Source organism: Rosa rugosa, chromosome 4 (genome assembly GCF_958449725.1).
Source record: "Rosa rugosa chromosome 4, drRosRugo1.1, whole genome shotgun sequence".
In the NCBI taxonomy this organism is placed as follows: Eukaryota; Viridiplantae; Streptophyta; class Magnoliopsida; order Rosales; family Rosaceae; genus Rosa; species Rosa rugosa.
In genome coordinates this window covers 37,342,627-37,361,043 of record NC_084823.1, presented here as the reverse complement: position 1 = coordinate 37,361,043, position 18,417 = coordinate 37,342,627, and the positions used below count along the sequence as shown (strand labels likewise).

Below are 18,417 nucleotides of genomic sequence, written 5' to 3'. Positions count from 1 at the left end.
AATGACATACATGCATATGTGAAAATAAATCCTTAATGTGCAAGACAATGTATCCAATGGTGGATGCAGTCCACCAAGAACAAACAACCAAGTCAACTGGCATTTCTGAAGGGGCCAGTTAGTGTTGTTAATGAGTATGCTATCCCTCATTCTGAAACCAAAACCTCAACTGATTGGTAAAAACGCCCAGGTGCTTTAGAGCTGACTAGCTAGGGTAATTATAAGTCTGAAGTGGCGGGCATATGAACCTTGACTTTCCGGCACCGTTGGGATAATAATTAATTAGGTCAGTACGTATGATTATATGAGCTATGGCCCCGATGAATATTAATTTAGATTAAGGCCAATTTGTGGAAAATACATCACATACAATATCTGTTTTATTGTTCATTAGACACTTAATTTGCAACTCAAGTTTACAAACTATTAAAACAATACCTTGATCGAAAATTGCCATAAAATATGATCGCATTCGTGCCCTAGCAAACTTACAGGGGCTTATTCGTCACAACTCACAAGTGCTTTGGGTCTGGAGAAAGTGTACGGTGTGCACCTCACAGCCTCACTTACAAAATTTGGCAAAGCTCAAGAACGGCTCAATCAAGTCCAATGTCCAAGCTCAAGTGTGCTCGCCGGTGACCGAGACCGTCTACTTCTTCGTCCGAAACAATGTCGTCTACTTACAACAGCTCCTAGGAAAGCAATACCCAAAGTCTGAAAGGCAAGTCGATTTTCACATGAAAAACGGAGCATGCTAGTTTGAAGCTGCGAGCTCGTGGTGCTATCAAATGTAGTATTACGAAAGATGGTGCACTTCATTAGTTCATTATGCATCACAGAAATTTTGACTGAGGTGATAAAGTATCTAGCATGTAGTGTTTGAATAGTTTACAAACTGAGATGCCAAAGCTGCATAATGATGCGTATTTTAATAGTTAGGAAACTTGAGATATCGGTATCTTATAGACTAATTCAGGAACTGTTTGTGAGATCACTTTTTCTTACCGATGTTAGGTTTTTATAAAAAGACTTGAAAATGGTATTAGCTCTGAATGGAAATCCAAAAGTTGTCAATATTATTGGTATTTCTCAAATTTCTTTTCTTTTTGCTTGTACAAATAGAGTTGGAATCAATTATGCAATGAAGCTGGGGCAAACTTATGTTGTGAGTAGTTGGATTTGAGACTAGGGCAAACTTATGTGTAAATAATTTAAATTTTCATGTGTTTTGATGTTTATGCATGTTTTGAATCTATAGGCTAATTCTAAACTTTAATGCTTACTAAAGGTGTTTGTAGCTTAGTCACCTAGAAAGCATGTTTAGGAAACTAATGAATCGGAAACTTGAACTTGATCACTTCTTAAATCTGTGAGCATGAGTAGCCTTTAGGTGGTGGCTTAATGATTCCTACGGGAAATGTTAAGTTGCTTGAATTTCTTACTCTAAATTTAATGCATGAGCCGTGAGTTTAATTGCTCTAAGGGGGTGTTAGGCTTGCGGTTTATAGCCCACTTTGTGTTTTAATGAAATATAAAGGAGACTACGGTTGTGTAATTTAACCTAGTTTTACCAAACTTTGTTGAGTTACATGATTAGTTGGTTTCTTCGTAACTTCACCAAAGCACTAAGGGAAATTTGTCAAAGCATGTTATTACATAAATATGGTTACATTTAGTGCATGAGTAAGGTTAGGTGTGATGCCTAAGTCTCTACTTCTCGTCTTCTCTCATTGATTTAGTCTATACACTTTTATTAGTTTAGTTTAATTTTTGTGCAACTTAGTTTATCTTAAAACTAAACTCATTCAACCGGTTCACTAACATAATTGTTAATACCATCCTTGCAATCTTTAGCTTCCAAAGGGCTAAGGTTGTGAACTTGTAAAAAGTTAGATTGCATGTTTTTCTAGGCTTTCTTGCGGAAATCTAGCTAGGTTTGAGTTTCCCCAGCCAATCCTTTGGGTACGACACTCTTCACTTCTCTATATTAAAACTTGGCCTTCTACACTTGGAAGTAGGGGCACATTGCACGCATATTTGATTTTTTAATTACGCTCAATAATGACCCATCAAATCTATGATTGAACCACAATCACAACCGGAGTTAATAAGCTGAAGATCTCATTCTCAGTAAATAATTTGATCTCAAAACAAAACAACCTCACCATAGTGATTGAGAGAACGGTCTCAGTATTGTATAGTGATAGCCTATGGGCTCTGGTGCGTTACACTCATAGTCTTCTCACAGTGACAGAGAATCGGGGAGAGAGAGAGACTAAGAAAATACCAAACTACCCTTTGAAAAATGAATAAGGGCATAAAGTTAACGGTGTTATTGATAGCATATACCAAAACTCTGTCGGGTTTGTGAATCCAGGTACTTATGTGATAATTCTAGAACTTAAGGAAGTTTATTATCAGTGGCAAAAATTTCATATATTATTTATGAAATTTTCCCTAAAATAAATTCAAAACTTTTTCTTTTTTTGAAAATAAATAAAATCAATACTTTCTCGTGGTAGGTTTGGTGTTGAGGATACTTTTCATATGGTTAAAGGGTTGCTGAATACTTTATTTCTTGGTTGGAATCTGGGTTTGGATCCAATCATTTGGTGTTTCTGGTAGCTTTCTCCGGGTACCTCACACATAATGCTGTACCGTCTGGGGTACCAATCCAACTCCTAGATCTTGAATCAAGAACACAGCGTTAGAGGGGTAAACCGTATCGGACGGTTTACACCTCTCCGATGTCTGAGTGAGAAACTAATATATAAGTGTATCAAGTATATAGTGGATGAATGAGTTATCACCTGTAAAAGGTAGTTGTACTGATGCTTTAATACTCGAGCATGAGAAAGGAGTTTCCCCTATCTTCTATGTGGGACGCATGTTGTTCTCCTGATGCCTCATCAACCTTCTGCTGTGCAATCAGATGGGCTGTGCTGGCCTTGCCTCGGGCCCTGGGTGCCCGGGGTGACATCCCATATGAGTCCCGCCATGGTGGGTCGTGAACCCGGCCCATGGCATAGTACCTGGGAGTACCGATGGGCCCCAGCCGATAGTGCCAAACCTAGTTAAGACTTCCCTAGTATGTACATTTGGTCTTACTTGATTTTTCTTTTATTTGCATGCTTTATTTTACTTTTGTTATTTAGTAGTTGTTGGCTTTAGGCACTTAATAAGTCACTACTAACTATTGGTAGAGCGAGGTGAGCTTCGTCCTGATTTTAGTGTTTTTTGTGTCTTTCTATCCTAGTAAGGCGCGTGGTGAGTTCCTTACTTCATCAAATGGTCCAAGCCTCCTAATAGCAGAATAAAACAAAGTGGGAAAGTTGGTGCTAGTGTGAGCCATAAAAGCAATATCTTTCCGGTACCACAATTGTAAAGCAAATTGGATAGCCAATGAAGCATTCTTTACTAATCCGGGCTTTTCACGTTCTCCCTTTATTCAACTGTTTGATTAATGATTAAGACTTAAAAACAGCCGCACCAACTCTTCCTTAAAAAATAAAATAAAAAGGTCAAATATATATCTATATTAGCCTAAACAAAGACATTAAATAGGTAAATAGCATAACTCAATACATATTAGAAATAAACATAATTTGAGATCTAATCTACACAAACTCTAGACCTTATTCAATATCTTTATAATTAAAAAAAAATATTTCATGTTTTCTCTTGCTATCATAACTATCAATATGTGAATGAATTGGCCTAAACTTATACCTCAACATAGGTTAAGGATGGAAGAAAGAGGGTGAAAATTGCAAAACCATGAGGAAGGAAGAAAGAGGGTGAAAATTGCAAAACCATATTACCAAACTAAGCGCTTGTTCCTGATTGCTTCAAGAAGTGTTAGAAGCACTTTGAAATTTTGAATTAATAATTTTTTATATAAATATAAAAATATAATGAAAAAACATAGAATATGTTTCGTGTAGTTTTCAAAACACTTTAAAGTAATTTGAACATAAATGCTTCTATGTCTGAAAACGCTTTTGAAAAGTAGTAAAAACACTTTTAGACATTTCAAGGGCAGTTACAAAATGGAACTGAAAAAGAGTTTTTCTTTTTTCTTTTTGATCATATAAATAACTCAAATGATGCTACAACTAGTCTTTCATGAGTCGAACTCACAAGCTTCCACTTACGAAGAGGAGACTATGCCACTAGACCAAATGATACTGGACTGAAAAAGATACTCTTTTTTTGAATGGATAGACTATGATATTTTAACAACCAAATTTTTAATTTGCTCAAAAACAAAAATATTTACATAAAGACCAACAAGAATAAAAAATATATAAAAATAAGACCGAGTTAAAACAAAAAACAAAAACATATGAAATATGTAAACCATAAAAAAAGGACAATGAAAAATATAAATAGGATAAACTCTTTTGTGGACAAGAGCCACCCTCTTCGCAGCCACACTGAAACAATCAATTCATTCCAGTCTCTTCACTCTGAGGCGCCTCTCTCACCTCGTCAACAATGGCGACCATAGCTCCACCCTCTTCCTCCTTCTCCAAACCTTCTCTTCCCACCAAATCCCCAAACCCACTTTCCCGATTTGCCCTCCCCTACTTCCCTCACCCCAACAAGCACACACCTTTCCGCCCTCTCCACATCTCCAACTCTCTCACCCCCAAAGCCGCCACCACACCTGTCACCGCCACCACAACAACCACCGCTGCTCCTCCAGACCCAGCATCTCCAATTCCCCGATTTGCCCCCGACGAGCCCAGAAAAGGCGCCGATGTCCTCGTGGAGGCGCTCGAACGCCAGGGCGTCACCACTGTGTTCGCCTACCCCGGCGGCGCGTCGATGGAGATCCACCAGGCCCTCACGCGCTCCACCACCATCCGCAACGTCCTCCCCCGCCACGAGCAGGGAGGCGTTTTCGCCGCCGAGGGCTACGCGCGCGCGTCGGGGCTTCCGGGCGTATGCATTGCCACCTCCGGCCCTGGCGCGACCAATCTGGTCAGCGGTCTCGCCGACGCGCTCATGGACAGCATTCCGATGGTGGCAATCACCGGACAAGTGCCCCGCCGGATGATCGGAACCGATGCTTTTCAGGAGACGCCGATTGTTGAGGTAACCAGATCCATCACCAAGCACAATTACCTTGTTCTTGATGTAGAGGACATTCCTATAATTGTTAAAGAAGCATTTTTCCTAGCTACATCGGGTAGACCCGGCCCGGTTTTGATTGATATACCCAAAGATGTGCAGCAACAGCTTGTGGTTCCGGATTGGGACCAACCCATTAGGTTAACTGGTTACATGTCTAGGTTGCCCAAAAGCCCCAGTGAGGTACATCTGGAGCAGATTGTGAGGTTGGTGTCGGAGTCCAAGAAACCGGTGTTGTATGTTGGTGGAGGGTGTTTGAACTCGAGTGAGGAGTTGAGGCGGTTCGTGGAGCTTACTGGGATCCCGGTTACTAGTACTTTGATGGGTCTCGGGACTTACCCGAGCTCCGATGAGGATGACTTGTCGCTGCAGATGCTTGGAATGCATGGGACTGTTTATGCTAACTATGCTGTGGACAAGGCCGACTTGTTGCTGGCTTTTGGTGTGAGGTTTGATGATCGTGTGACTGGGAAGCTGGAGGCCTTTGCTAGCCGGGCTAAGATAGTGCACATTGATATTGATTCTGCAGAGATTGGGAAGAACAAGCAGCCTCATGTGTCTGTTTGTGGTGATGTGAAACCAGCGTTACAAGGGTTGAACAGGATATTGGAGGGGAAATTGGAGAAGCTTAAGCTTGATTTTTCAGCTTGGAGGGCGGAGCTGAAAGAGCAGAAATTGAAGTTTCCATTGGGTTACAAGACTTTTGGGGAGGCCATCCCTCCTCAGTATGCCATTCAGGTTCTTGATGAGTTAACTGAAGGGAAGGCTATTATAAGCACCGGTGTCGGGCAACATCAGATGTGGGCGGCTCAACACTACAAATATCTTAGGCCTCGACAGTGGTTGACTTCGGGGGGTTTAGGAGCCATGGGTTTTGGATTGCCAGCTGCTATGGGGGCCGCGGCAGCAAATCCAGATGCTATTGTTGTCGACATTGATGGTGATGGAAGTTTTATGATGAATGTCCAAGAATTGGCAACAATCAAGGTGGAGAATCTTCCTGTCAAAATTCTGCTGTTGAACAATCAACATTTGGGTATGGTTGTTCAGTGGGAGGATCGCTTCTATAAGGCAAACAGGGCTCACACATACTTGGGCAACCCAGCAAATGAGTCTGAGATCTTCCCAAATATGCTAAAGTTCGCAGAAGCTTGTGGGGTACCAGCTGCCCGTGTGACGAAGAAGGAAGACCTCAAAGCGGCAATCCAGAAAATGTTGGACACTCCTGGTCCATACTTGTTGGACGTTATTGTACCACATCAAGAGCATGTGTTGCCTATGATCCCAAGCGGTGGTGCTTTCAAAGATGTGATAACTGAGGGTGATGGAAGAATAAGTTACTGATTTCATTTTGCAGTATTTCATTTTGTTTTAGTATGTACAATTTTGCTTAGTTTCAGTATGAGTAATCATATTAATGCGTTCTGTCTAGCGATCAAGTTAAGTGTTGTGCTTTGTATTTCTTGGTTCATTTGTGCTGATCTAATAAGAATAATGTTCTATATTTCACTTCTGTGTAATCAAGTTATGATCATTGTCTGTACCTTCATTATATATTATTGCAAATGATCTAGCAAATGCACGTAATTTTCTCTAAGATGACTTGAAAAGAACAGTGATTTTAACTGCACAATATAGCCATTTCTAATGATGACTGAAATGTTTAATTCAGTCAACATGGCTTTCATGTAAGAACCGGCTGGAAATCTAAAAAATCAATCAGTTGGAGAACTCGAATCCCAATTGGGCGAAACAAGTACCAACAGTAGATTAGTAATCAAAACAACGTTTCTTTAATGTATGTCTAAATTTTCCCAATCCAGCCCTTTTATCACAATTGAACGGTTATTATTTTCCCATTACCATCTCTGCTGCTCTTTATTGGTCAAAGAGCAACTGAACAACCATAGATACGAGAACCAAGCAATATAAGGATGAAAAAAAAAAATAGTACAAGGCACATGGATTAAGGTCTCAATTGTGAAAAATTAGAAACTTCATGATTCATCGTTTTACAAAAGTACTGTAAACATATCTTAAAGGGAACCAAATGAGAACTAAAAAGCACACACTAATGCCTCCTCTTCAAACTCTCAAGTTGCTGCACCTATCATCTATCAAACTTGATCTTCAGCATGACCTGATATTATATAGGAAAACAACATCAGTCCCAATCCTCATATCACTCTTTGAAGAAAGAAGAGCATTGCCAAACCAATCCAAGGAAACAGAAATCAATATATTACACATCAATAAATCCACTGAACATGTAAATAACAGTGACTTCAAGTTATCAGGACACAGACCAAGTTTCATAACAGAAAACTGAAGGTAACCGTGATAGCATATCGAACTTTGCAATATCACAACACAGTATTATAATACAGCAACAGAGAAAACCAGAACTCATAATTCTTATCAATCACGCCACAAGGAGATGTCCATTACATCATATCATCTCGTGTATTTCTAACCAAAATGCAAAACAAATTAACCGCCCCAAACATTACAATTACTTCAACTGGGGTGAAATACTCAAACCGATAATCATGCACCAAAAGATTGTATAGCCAACTTCAGTTTACAGAAACATTTCAAATATATTGTCATGGGAAAAAACAATATGCAGCTATAAGCATTGCCTTCACTACTTCCTAAATTTTTCACAGATGCATGAACCAAAAGCACAAACTGGCATTCAATTTCCAAGGCATCACAAACCACTAAATTCTAATCCTTCCTCAGCTGAATGAGCTCATACATTGTAATACAAAAGCACATAACCGGAACGAAACCTTTTGCAATTTTCCACCATCTCAATCAACAAGTTCTTGCATGCATATATAATCTCTAGAAATTCCATTACTCAAAACCAATTAGACAAAAATTGATGTAGAATTCAAAATACCTAAACAGATCCGACGATGATGTTGTTGATGGGAATGAAGATCAGCTTGACGAAGAACCCAACGAATCCCATCACCACGAATCCAATCGCGGTCCGGAGCGCCACCTTGGAGAATTCTGCAGCAGAAATAAATCGAGCACCAAATCCATCAAAATCTCTTAAAAGCTCGCTCGTACAAAACCGGATCTAGAAGAAAACAGAGATGGGCGTGTGTTACCTTTGCGATCGGGCTTGTGGCAGCGCTTGACGAGTCGGATGGAGTCCTTGGAGAACTCTCTGAGGGGATCCACGACTGAGTCTATGGCGTCCATCTTCTGTGTGAGCGAATTGAGAGAAGATCTGAGAATGTATAAAAGAAGAAGAAGAAGAAGTGTGGTTTAGACGCGTTAGGACACTGGTCAATATAAGGAGGATTTTCTTTCTTTCTTTCTTTTGAAGGTTATTTTGGAGTGAGGCTCAATTGTTTGGGTTGTTCTAGGCCCACATATCTCCAGGCTACGGTTGCTCATTGTTTGGGCCTTGGGTTCGCACGCCGAAAGAAAAATAAACAAAATAATTTTTTTTTTTTTTTTTTTTTTTTGTGGTATTGATCTACGACAACAAGGCATCAACAAAGGGTTGTTTGAGAGATATAGAAAGAGAGTTATATCACTAGACTAAATAGTGGATTTGCCCACTTATGATAACTTGAAGGTTTTTATTCAAAAAAATAAAAACAACTTGAAGGTTTAGTGCTTAGAGAATGTCTCCAAAAAGCTTTAGAAAAAAGGACATTAAAAAAAGTTCAAAGTAGAAGGTGATGGCAAAATTTCACTTGAGTAACACATTGTAGAATTTTCCCAATAGTACTCAGAAAATAATATACCTTTGTTGGTGACTGTTTGGTGGGTTCTGAGTGACTCTCATCCCATCTTGCTCCCCGGTTCTTTTAGATTAGGTTTAAGACTTTGGAGGTTATGTTATTGACCTTATATTGACGATGACTAACTATATATGCATTGCATTTGTCCTAATAGGAAAATAAAATTATTCATGTTGAACCGCATCAATGTTTGCTATTAACTTTACATGATTACTTCGCTCAAGTAAGTATTTGCTTGAGTTTTTGGTTGATTTAATCTTTAATTGGTTGATCGGTAATCCAATGATTCTCATTGTATTTCATAACAATTGAATTTTGTTGTAAAGAACTTGTGACGGAATTTCTTGTAAAATTAAAACAAAAAATAATATGATAATATCTTGAAAAATGAGAATAATAATTTAGATAAGATTGAAAATAATATAATATATTGATTTTTATATATATAAAAAACTTATCGAATTGAGGCATGCAAACACATTGTCCTAAGCCCATGTTTGGTTCACGGAATTGAGCAATCAGGAAAGGAAAGTCATTCATTTCCTTTGTTTGGTAGATACAAACTTTGGAAGTATTTTCCTAACAGAGGGGAAAATAGGGGGGAAGATCACTCATTTCAGATCCCATAGGATTGATTTTCCCTGTTTCCCAGCATTTATTATGAAATTTTGGACTACAAAATCCTTGCTCAAATGTGTTATTGCCAAAATTGGTGTACTTTTGAATTTTCATGATGTTATTTTTATTTTAAAATATGTAGATACCTCTCACTATGCATGGAGGATTTGCTATATCACCAAGCATAAGTAACACCCTTTTTGGGACACCCACAAGCCTTGGTGAGGCCCAACCGAGACATGCATCCCGTAGCCCTATGTTCAAGCTACACTACGGTATCCGGAAGTGGCAAATACGTCGCCGGGAAGCCACCTTCCCGGCCTTGCCAAGTTGCCCTCACAACATAGCTTTTCTATACTAGAATAGTGGTATTTGAGTCCCACATCGGAAACCAAGTAGAGGAAGGAGCCTCCCTCTCCTATAAAATGAGACTCCTTCCCACTTACTCAACATCCCATTACACACTTTGTAATCCCCTTGGGCCGCCCCAGATTTCACCATGAAATCTGAAGTGGCCCTGCGGGACCCACTTTTAAAGAAGATTTTACCAAAAATTTCGGCAGAACCTCCCCTAAAAGTAGGCAACCCAAACCTGTAAGAAACCAAATACACTTCTAATAACCCAACCGTATCCTCCTGGAGCCATCCTGCTCCCATATTCCAACCAATTCAAACTCAAAGATGATAATAGTATTTCAAATACTTAAAAGTCCACGAAGCTCCATAATTAAAATACAACAATTCACCAAAGTTAGGTCATAGACCTTAATAAAATTCATTACAAGTCCGGGTCACAACTCCCATAGTAATCAGAGCAATCTAAAACAGAAATTTATATAAAGTTCAGTAGGTTAAACAGGTAACCTACTATACGAGATGACGGAAGTAGGTGCGGTCACTATGGCTCACTCCTAATGCGCCGAGCAGCAACGCTGTGAACTGGGCATTTGAAATCGAAGGGCCCAGGGGAAAAGTATATGAAAACGTTAGCGTGAGTGGACAAAAATAAATAATTGAAAAGAAAAAGGATTTTATACTTTCCCACATTTATTTATTTAAAAACTCGATGCATGCAACAATGGTAAAACATTTATCTTTAAAATCAGGAAACTGGAAACTGTAAATCAAATCCGCTGAGTATCGTATCATCGGACTAGACCCCGCTAGCCCAGAAATAATATAAAAGTAGGGGAAGAAGATAGCCATACGAATGAGCCTCCCAGGCTCGGGTGATAGCCTCCCAGGCTAAAGTATTCCCATATACTCCCGTTATATACCCACACGCCACTAAGTGTAGCGATTAGGATACTGGGCTTGAGCATTACTGTCACAAAGACAGTAACTAGCGCCACAAAGGCGGACGGGCTTCGGTGATCCCATCACCTCGCCACAAAGGCGGACATCAATGCTAGCAATTAATGATAATAGTCACCCAAAGTATGGCAAAAGAAAATCCGAAAACCACATAAATCCATAAAGCTTCCCCCAACTCTCACAGTAAGCCGAAAATATCATCGACGTGTCCCATACGCCAAAAGTATCTCAAATCAATAGCAGAAAGGCAAGAAATAATAATAAATCATAATTTCCATAAATCGAAACAAAACCAATACCAAAATCATCATCAAGGCATTCCCAATGCCAAAACCGAAAGTCGATAAATAAACAAGAAATATAACTCTATCGAAATCCCATTTCGAAAATCCTTTGAAAATCTCAAATCGACGAATAGAAATATAATTAAAAAGTATAATTCCGGAAATCACCTCGGAAATAAATAATTCGTCAAATAATAATCAATCTCTGAAAATAAATCATATGCTCGAAATGTAATATGATAATTAACTAGAGCATTACTTTAAGAACTAAATGCATGCATCATTATTTAAAAACAAAAGTCCACTCATAGTATTTAGCTAGTCCTGTCGTCGATCGGTATTCTCCTCGTATGGAGACTCCTCTCGTCCTGTACGAATAGCACTCGTAAAAATATAATTACAGGACGAGAATTTAAAGTTACGATAATTAGAAATTGAAATTATAAACCCCTTCTTTAACCCAACTCCTTCAATCCGCATCGGATACCATCTAAATTACCCCAAACTCACAATTATAGCTTCTACAACTCAAATACCATTTAATTAGCTACAAACCGAAACCAAAACTCCGCCCTACGCTCCACCACGCGCCACCCACAGTGGCGACGCGTGGGCGCCGCAGGCAACACCACCACAGGCCATCAAATTTTACCAACAAACACAACTCAACAGTCCAAACATCTTTCTCAACTGCACTTAAGCCTAATTATACTTGAAATTGCCGGAATCGGAGCAAAATTCCGAAGAACACCGAAATGAACAGTGACAACTTCAATTCTTCAATTCTCCTTCCACACCTCAAATTGGATCGTGAAACTTGGAGAGATTCATCTATGAGGAGTGGGCTTTCTAGAATATCCGGTTTTGTAGTCGGAGGTGGTCGGAATTGAAAGAATCGGTGATGGAAGCCGACTGCTACATTAAAGTTTGGAAGCTCGATCTGCGAAATTCCGGCCAAATCTTCGTGAATCACCACCGTAGGCGTGTCAAGGAGGAGGAGAAGCGTCGTCCTATGCCCTGGGTTTGTCGTTGGGTGGCCGGAATGAGAAGATCGGCCGGAAATCAAAGGGAGGCCGAAGGGGAAGAGAAAAATCAAGAAAGAGGAGAGATAGAGTTACTGAGGTGAGGGGTGGATTTCCGAAAATGGAAATCTACCAACAGTAATTTTCCATATATATACTTATTACCATGAACAGTAACTTTCACATTTTAAGTTATAACTTTCACATATGAACTCCGATTTAAGTGTACCACATGTCCACGGACTCGGTTTAACGTCCCCCACAACTTTCGTGAAGAAAATTTTCTCAAATTGTTAACCCATAAAAAGTCAACTTCTAGGACCCCCCTAAATGGTAAAAACTGAAACCAAGGACGGTAAAACGTATAGTAATTCACTCAGACACAGTAAAAGGGTAAATCGGATACGGGGCGTAACACACACACAGTACAATATTCAAGTGGACGTAGTCTCCCGCTAAGGCGGGAGACGAACCACTATATTTCTTGTGTCTCGCTCTCTCTCTCTCATTCTTTACATTAATTAGACCCCTTGGTCACAAACATTAACAAAATACAAGGGTTGTACATACATGTACATTTGCAAGCATAATTAGCTCTAATGGGCTACGCTCATTGTACCGCCAAAGGTACTAATTCCAACCAAAGGAATGACATGCAGACACACCGCCAGGCGGGCTACAGCCCCAACGTCGGACCACCTCCAGATCGCTGCCGACGCGCTGCGCCAAGATGGCATCAGAAGCTTCTGAAACTGGGAACTGAAGCATATCAGTCCCACATCGAAAACAAAGAGAAGATCAACCTCTTCCTCACCTATAAAAGGTCCTCTCCTCTCTCCTCATTAATTACGCATTCAATACTTACCTACTGTTACTTGTCAACATAAATACATTGACTAACTTAGGCATCGGAGAGTTGAAGACCGCTCAACGCGGTCTCCCTCTGACGCCCTTTGTATTTTATTTGATAGGTAGCGGAAGCTTTGAGAACATCGCAAGTATCGATCCACCCATCGGATCAGCGTTAACGAAGGTTCAGCTACCGCCGAACTTTTAGACATTAACATTGGCGCCGTCTGTGGGAATCCTTGAACAAAAGGCCATTCCATCACAATCACCATGACTAACGGCAGCGGGGGAAACGCTGAAGAGCAGTCAGACCATCCCGCCATCCCCCAACCCTCCGACCCAGCGGTAGATGTTAACCGCGCACTATTCACAACCCTGGCCAACCCCGGCGGTGAGGTAAATCCAAGTAGCAGCCGCCCGCCGGGCCAAGATCTCGTCACTATGTACGAGCTGGCACTGGCGGATCTTCATAAGGCAAACAGAGAGCGTGAGGAGGAGCGCAAGGAAAAGGCTGAAGCCCAAAGACAGGTGGCTACGCTCATGACACGTTTTGAGGAACTAAAGAAGACGCTGGAGGCCACCGCCCGCCCAGCACAGAGCGAGCAGTCACGTAGCACCAGGCGTAGTCGACCCGGCACCGGCACATTGGTACCAGGGCCGGTCATACAGATGCAGGTACCGCTGAACCCACCTGAGTTGTTGGGAATGGGACCACCGCCCATACCCCAACTAATGTTAGAACAGGAGGCGGAATCACTCCCGCACACCAACCGCTCGGAGGCTAGGGCGAGGACTGAGGGTAATCCGCCTGTGCCGAGGCGCAGGCCGTCCCAGCGGATCATTCAGGCTGATTCCACCGACGATGCAACAACCCAAATATTGGAAAGGATGCACCAACTGGAGCAGAGGTTCATCCGGGCGGAGTCGGGCGTCCCAGCGCCAACTCAGAATCGCTCTTCGCTTCCATACCTGGGCCCTTCACCGCTGTAATTCTGCAGGCTGTCAGACCGGCATATGCAAAAACCCCAAAGATGTCGCATTACGGCGGAATGTCTGATCCCTTCGTCCACATGGACACCTTCAAGAAGGTCACCAACAACAAGGGGTTCGACGACACCACCTTGTGCCACTTGTTCAGCGAAACGTTGGATGGCAAGGCAATGAACTGGTTCTTTGAGTGTCCGCCGGGGTCTGTCAGCTCATTCCATGCACTATCCCACGCTTTCCTCTCCCAGTTCATCTTATTGTCCGCCGGGCATCACAACACAAGTCAGCTGTTCAGCGTCAAGTAGGGGGAGGATGAATCACTGAAGGCCTTCGTCACAAGGTGGCGAGCGGCAGCGTCTCAGTGCCGTGACCTAGACAAAACGATGGCATCAGCGGCCTTCAGGAAGGGACTTCTCAAGGGACCGTTCCTCTATCACCTCAACTACAGTCATCCCAATGCGACGTATGACCACGTCATGAGTGAGGCGGTCATTCACGCCCAGGCGGAATTCATCACATATGAAGAAACCCCACCGCCACCAGCAACTCCAACAAAGTCAACACAGCCATCCTCCAGTTATCAGGAAACCGCTAACAAGACCCCCTCAGCACCGCCAACTGACAAGAGAAGGGAGTGGCAGCAGAGCCACCACCAGAACAAGCGGCAGAAGGACCAGCATTACAACAAGGGCAACCGCCCAACCCATGGGGATAACCGCAACAAGCAGGCGGAGTCCTCGCAGCGGTATGCAGTTTTCACGGTCCTGACGGCCTCGTATGAAGACATCTACAATCAGTGCAAGGATCAGATCCCACCGCCACCCCCTCCAAAGTACCCAAAAACAGGCAAACCCAGGAACACCGGCAAGTGGTGCAAATACCACGAGGACAGCGGCCACAATACCAACAGCTGCAATGCTCTCAAAACGGCCGTTGAGACCTTGTACCGTGACGGCAAGTTGGAGCAGTTCAAGGTGCGCCAACCACCACCAGTAATTGCCAACGTTGAGACCTTGGGCCGCATCAACACCATCGATGGCGGTGCTCCAATCACCAGCATGTCTCACAAGGCAAGAAAGCGCTATGCACGCGCTAATCACCCAAAGGAAGTCTGCAACATCCGCTACGAAAGATCCGCCAAACTCCCAAGATCAGGTTGGGAACCTATTACCTTCTCAGAGGAGGAGGAGCGCGGAGTGCATTTACCCCCTGACGACCCATTCTTGGTCGATGCCATTCTTGGCAAATTCTCGGTGGGGAGAATCTTGGTGGATAGCGGGTCCGCTGTCAACGTCATCTTCAGCGGTTGCTACGACCATCTCAAGCGGAACAAAAAACTACTCCAGGATCACGAGCCACTGCTCAGCTTCTCCGGTGACGTCACACAACCGCTAGGGTCGGATTACATGCGACTGGTCATTGGCACTAGTCCATGCATGGCGGAGGTACATACGGAATTCATTATTGTCGACTGCTTCAGTTCGTACAACGCCATCATTGGTCGACCAGCGCTTAACAAGCTCAAGTGCATCATTGCCGGGTACATGCTTCTCATGAAGTTCCCCACGCCCAACGGCACGGGCTGTGTGAGGGGAAGCCAGCAGCTGGCACGAGAATGTTATTCAACGACTATAGCGCAGTCAACGCGCCGCCATGAAATTCTGACGGTGGGTAATGAGGCACCGCCACCAAACATCTTTGAGGATCCTAGAGATGAGGAGGAGAAATATGTAAGGAAGGGCCGGTCAACCCGGACACGTCGTTGAAGGTTGTCTGCATCTCAGACGAACACCCTGAGCGGACAGTCCGCATAGGTGCCCAACTAAACCCAGAGGTGGAGGCAGAACTCACTCAATTCCTACGTGATAACACCGCCGTCTTTGCATGGTCCTACGCGGACATGCCAGGTATCTCTCCTGAAATTATCACTCATAAACTGACCATCAAACCCTCCTTTTATCTCATCAAGCAGAAGCGAAGGGCCTTTGATGAGGAAAAATGCCGGGAAATCGGAGAGGAGGTCGCCAAACTCCAGGACATTGGATTCATCCGCCAAGTCATCTATCCCCAGTGGATCTCAAATTTGGTAATGGTCAAAAAGCCCAGCGGCAAGTGGCGGATGTGTGTCGACTTCAAAAATCTCAACAAGGCATGCCCAAAGGATAGTTTCCCGCTACCTCGTATCGATCAGCTAGTCGATTCAACCGCCGGACATGAGCTCCTCAGCATGATGGACGCTTTCTCTGGATACAATCAGATCAAGATGCACCCCAGCGACCAGGAATGCACCACCTTCACCACCGACAAAGGCCTCTACTGCTACAATGTCATGCCTTTCGGTCTGAAGAACGCCGGTGCAACTTACCAGCGGTTGATGAACGCCATGTTCGCTGAGCATCTGGGAAAAATCATCGAGGTCTACGTGGACGGCATGCTAGTTAAGAGCATAAAGGCCAGTGGACATGTGGCAAACCTCAGGATCATAGTAACCATCCTCCTGGCCTATGGTATGCGCCTCAACCCAGAAAAATGTTTCTTTGCAGTCACCGCTAGCAAATTTCTCGGTTACATCGTCAGCGAGCGAGGTATCGAGGCTAACCCGGATAAGGTACAGGCCATCCTTAACCTGGCGGACCCCGAGTATAAGGTGGACGTCCAGTGCCTCCAGGGCAAGTTAACCGCCCTTTCTCGATTCATCTCTCGACTCACTGATAAGTGTGCCCCATTCTTCAAACTCCTCAAAACAACTCACAAGAAGGTCATCGACTGGAACCCAGAGTGTCAGGCGGCGTTCCAGGGCCTGAAGGAATACCTGGCGGCAGTCCCTCTCCTTTCTGTCCCTGTGCAAGGAGAAACACTATTCATATACCTAGCGGTCTCGGCATCGGCGGTAAGTTGCGCCATTGTCCGGCGGGAAGGCCAAGATGAGCTCCCAGTGTTCTACGCCGGCAGAGGCATGAACGGAGCAGAAACAAGATATCCTCCCTTGGAGCAACTGGCCCTCGCACTTATCGTTGCCGCCAGACGCCTCCGGCAATACTTCCAGGCTCACACGATCCATGTGTTAACCAATCAGCCGCTGAGGCAAGTGATGCAGAACCGTGAACACTCGGGGCGCCTCAGCAAGTGGACCATTGAGCTCAGCGAGTTCGACATAGAATACAAGCCAAGAACTGCCATGAAGGGCCAGGCAGTGGCGGACTTCATCGCTGAACTCACCGAGCGTCAGCCTGAACCCGGTACTGAGACAGAGCCCGGAACAGAAATGGTAACCGGTGAGGAGGCAACTCCCCTACAGTCAGACTGGAACCTGCATGTGGACGGCTCCGCCAGCGCCAAGGCCAGCGGCGCCGGAGTCATCTTAACAGGACCCGGGGGACTGAACGCGGAGTACGCGTTGAAATTCAACTTCAAGGCTTCAAACAACATGGCGGAGTACGAGGCACTCATCGCTGGTCTGCTCCTCGCCATTGACTTAGGGGCTGACAGCGTCAACATATTCAGCGACTCTCAATTAGTCGTTAACCAGGTCAACGACAGCTTCCAAGCCAAGGACCAGCAGTTAGCGGCATATTTGGGGTACGTCAAAACGTTGCTAAAAAAAGTTCAAATTTCACACCATCACACAAATCCCCAGGGAAAAGAACGCCAAGGCTGATTCACTGGCGAGACTGGCAACCGCCCAGCCACATCAGAGTCCAGCGGACACAAGGGTGGAGTACCTTGACAAGCCAAGCATCACAAAGACCCTGGCGGAGATCTTCAACATTGAAGTCAACCCCAGCTGGATGGACGAGATCATTGCATATAAGCGCAGCGGCACATTGCCAGAAGATAAGGTCCAGGCAAGACAGCTCAAGCGGAGAGCAACCCGCTACAACATCCAGAATGGCAAGCTTTACCGCCAAGGATTCACCCATCCCAACCTCCACTGTTTAACCCCAGAGGAGGGAAAGGTCGTCCTAGCGGAAATCCATGGCGGAGAATGCGGAAACCACTCAGGCGACAGATCCTTGGCCAACCGCACATTGCGACAGGGCTACTTCTGGCCCACACTTGGTGATGACGCCCGGCAAATTTCGAGGTCTTGCCACAAATGCCAACAGTTTGCAGATCTCCCATATGCACCGGCAGAACCACTGTCAGTCATCATTGGCCCTTGGATTCACTCCACGTTGGGCCTCGATTTGATGGGAAAGTTCCAAACCGCCAAGGGCCAGTTCAAGTACATCATCGTCGCCATCGACTACAACAGCAAGTGGGTAGAGGCGGAGCCACTGACGGCAATCACTACCACCAAGGTCATTCGATTTCTCTGGAAGAACATCTACTGCCGCTATGGTGTCCCACATACAATCATTACAGACAATGGTACACAGTTCAACAACAAAGAACTCATATCGTTCACCGCCAACTTGGGCACCAAGTTAAGTTTTG

General features: G+C 43.8%; 2 protein-coding genes across 2 annotated transcripts; one reads left to right on the top strand and one right to left on the bottom strand.

Annotated features, from left to right (window-relative positions):
* Positions 1-4,401: 4,401 nt before the first annotated feature.
* Positions 4,402-6,645, top strand: LOC133743321 (acetolactate synthase 2, chloroplastic-like). Its single transcript, XM_062171204.1, has one exon. The coding sequence runs from the start codon at positions 4,498-4,500 to the stop codon at positions 6,478-6,480; it is 1,983 nt and encodes a 660-aa protein (XP_062027188.1). The 5' UTR covers positions 4,402-4,497; the 3' UTR covers positions 6,481-6,645.
* A 457-nt stretch (positions 6,646-7,102) lies between these two features.
* On the bottom strand, positions 7,103-8,444 carry LOC133743958 (protein transport protein Sec61 subunit gamma). The gene is made up of 3 exons (XM_062172045.1): positions 8,262-8,444; positions 8,045-8,160; positions 7,103-7,276 (listed from the first exon to the last, which is right to left on the bottom strand). Exons 1-2 carry the CDS (start codon positions 8,353-8,355, stop codon positions 8,045-8,047), a joined length of 210 nt encoding a protein of 69 aa, XP_062028029.1. The 5' UTR covers positions 8,356-8,444; the 3' UTR covers positions 7,103-7,276.
* Positions 8,445-18,417: the final 9,973 nt, after the last annotated feature.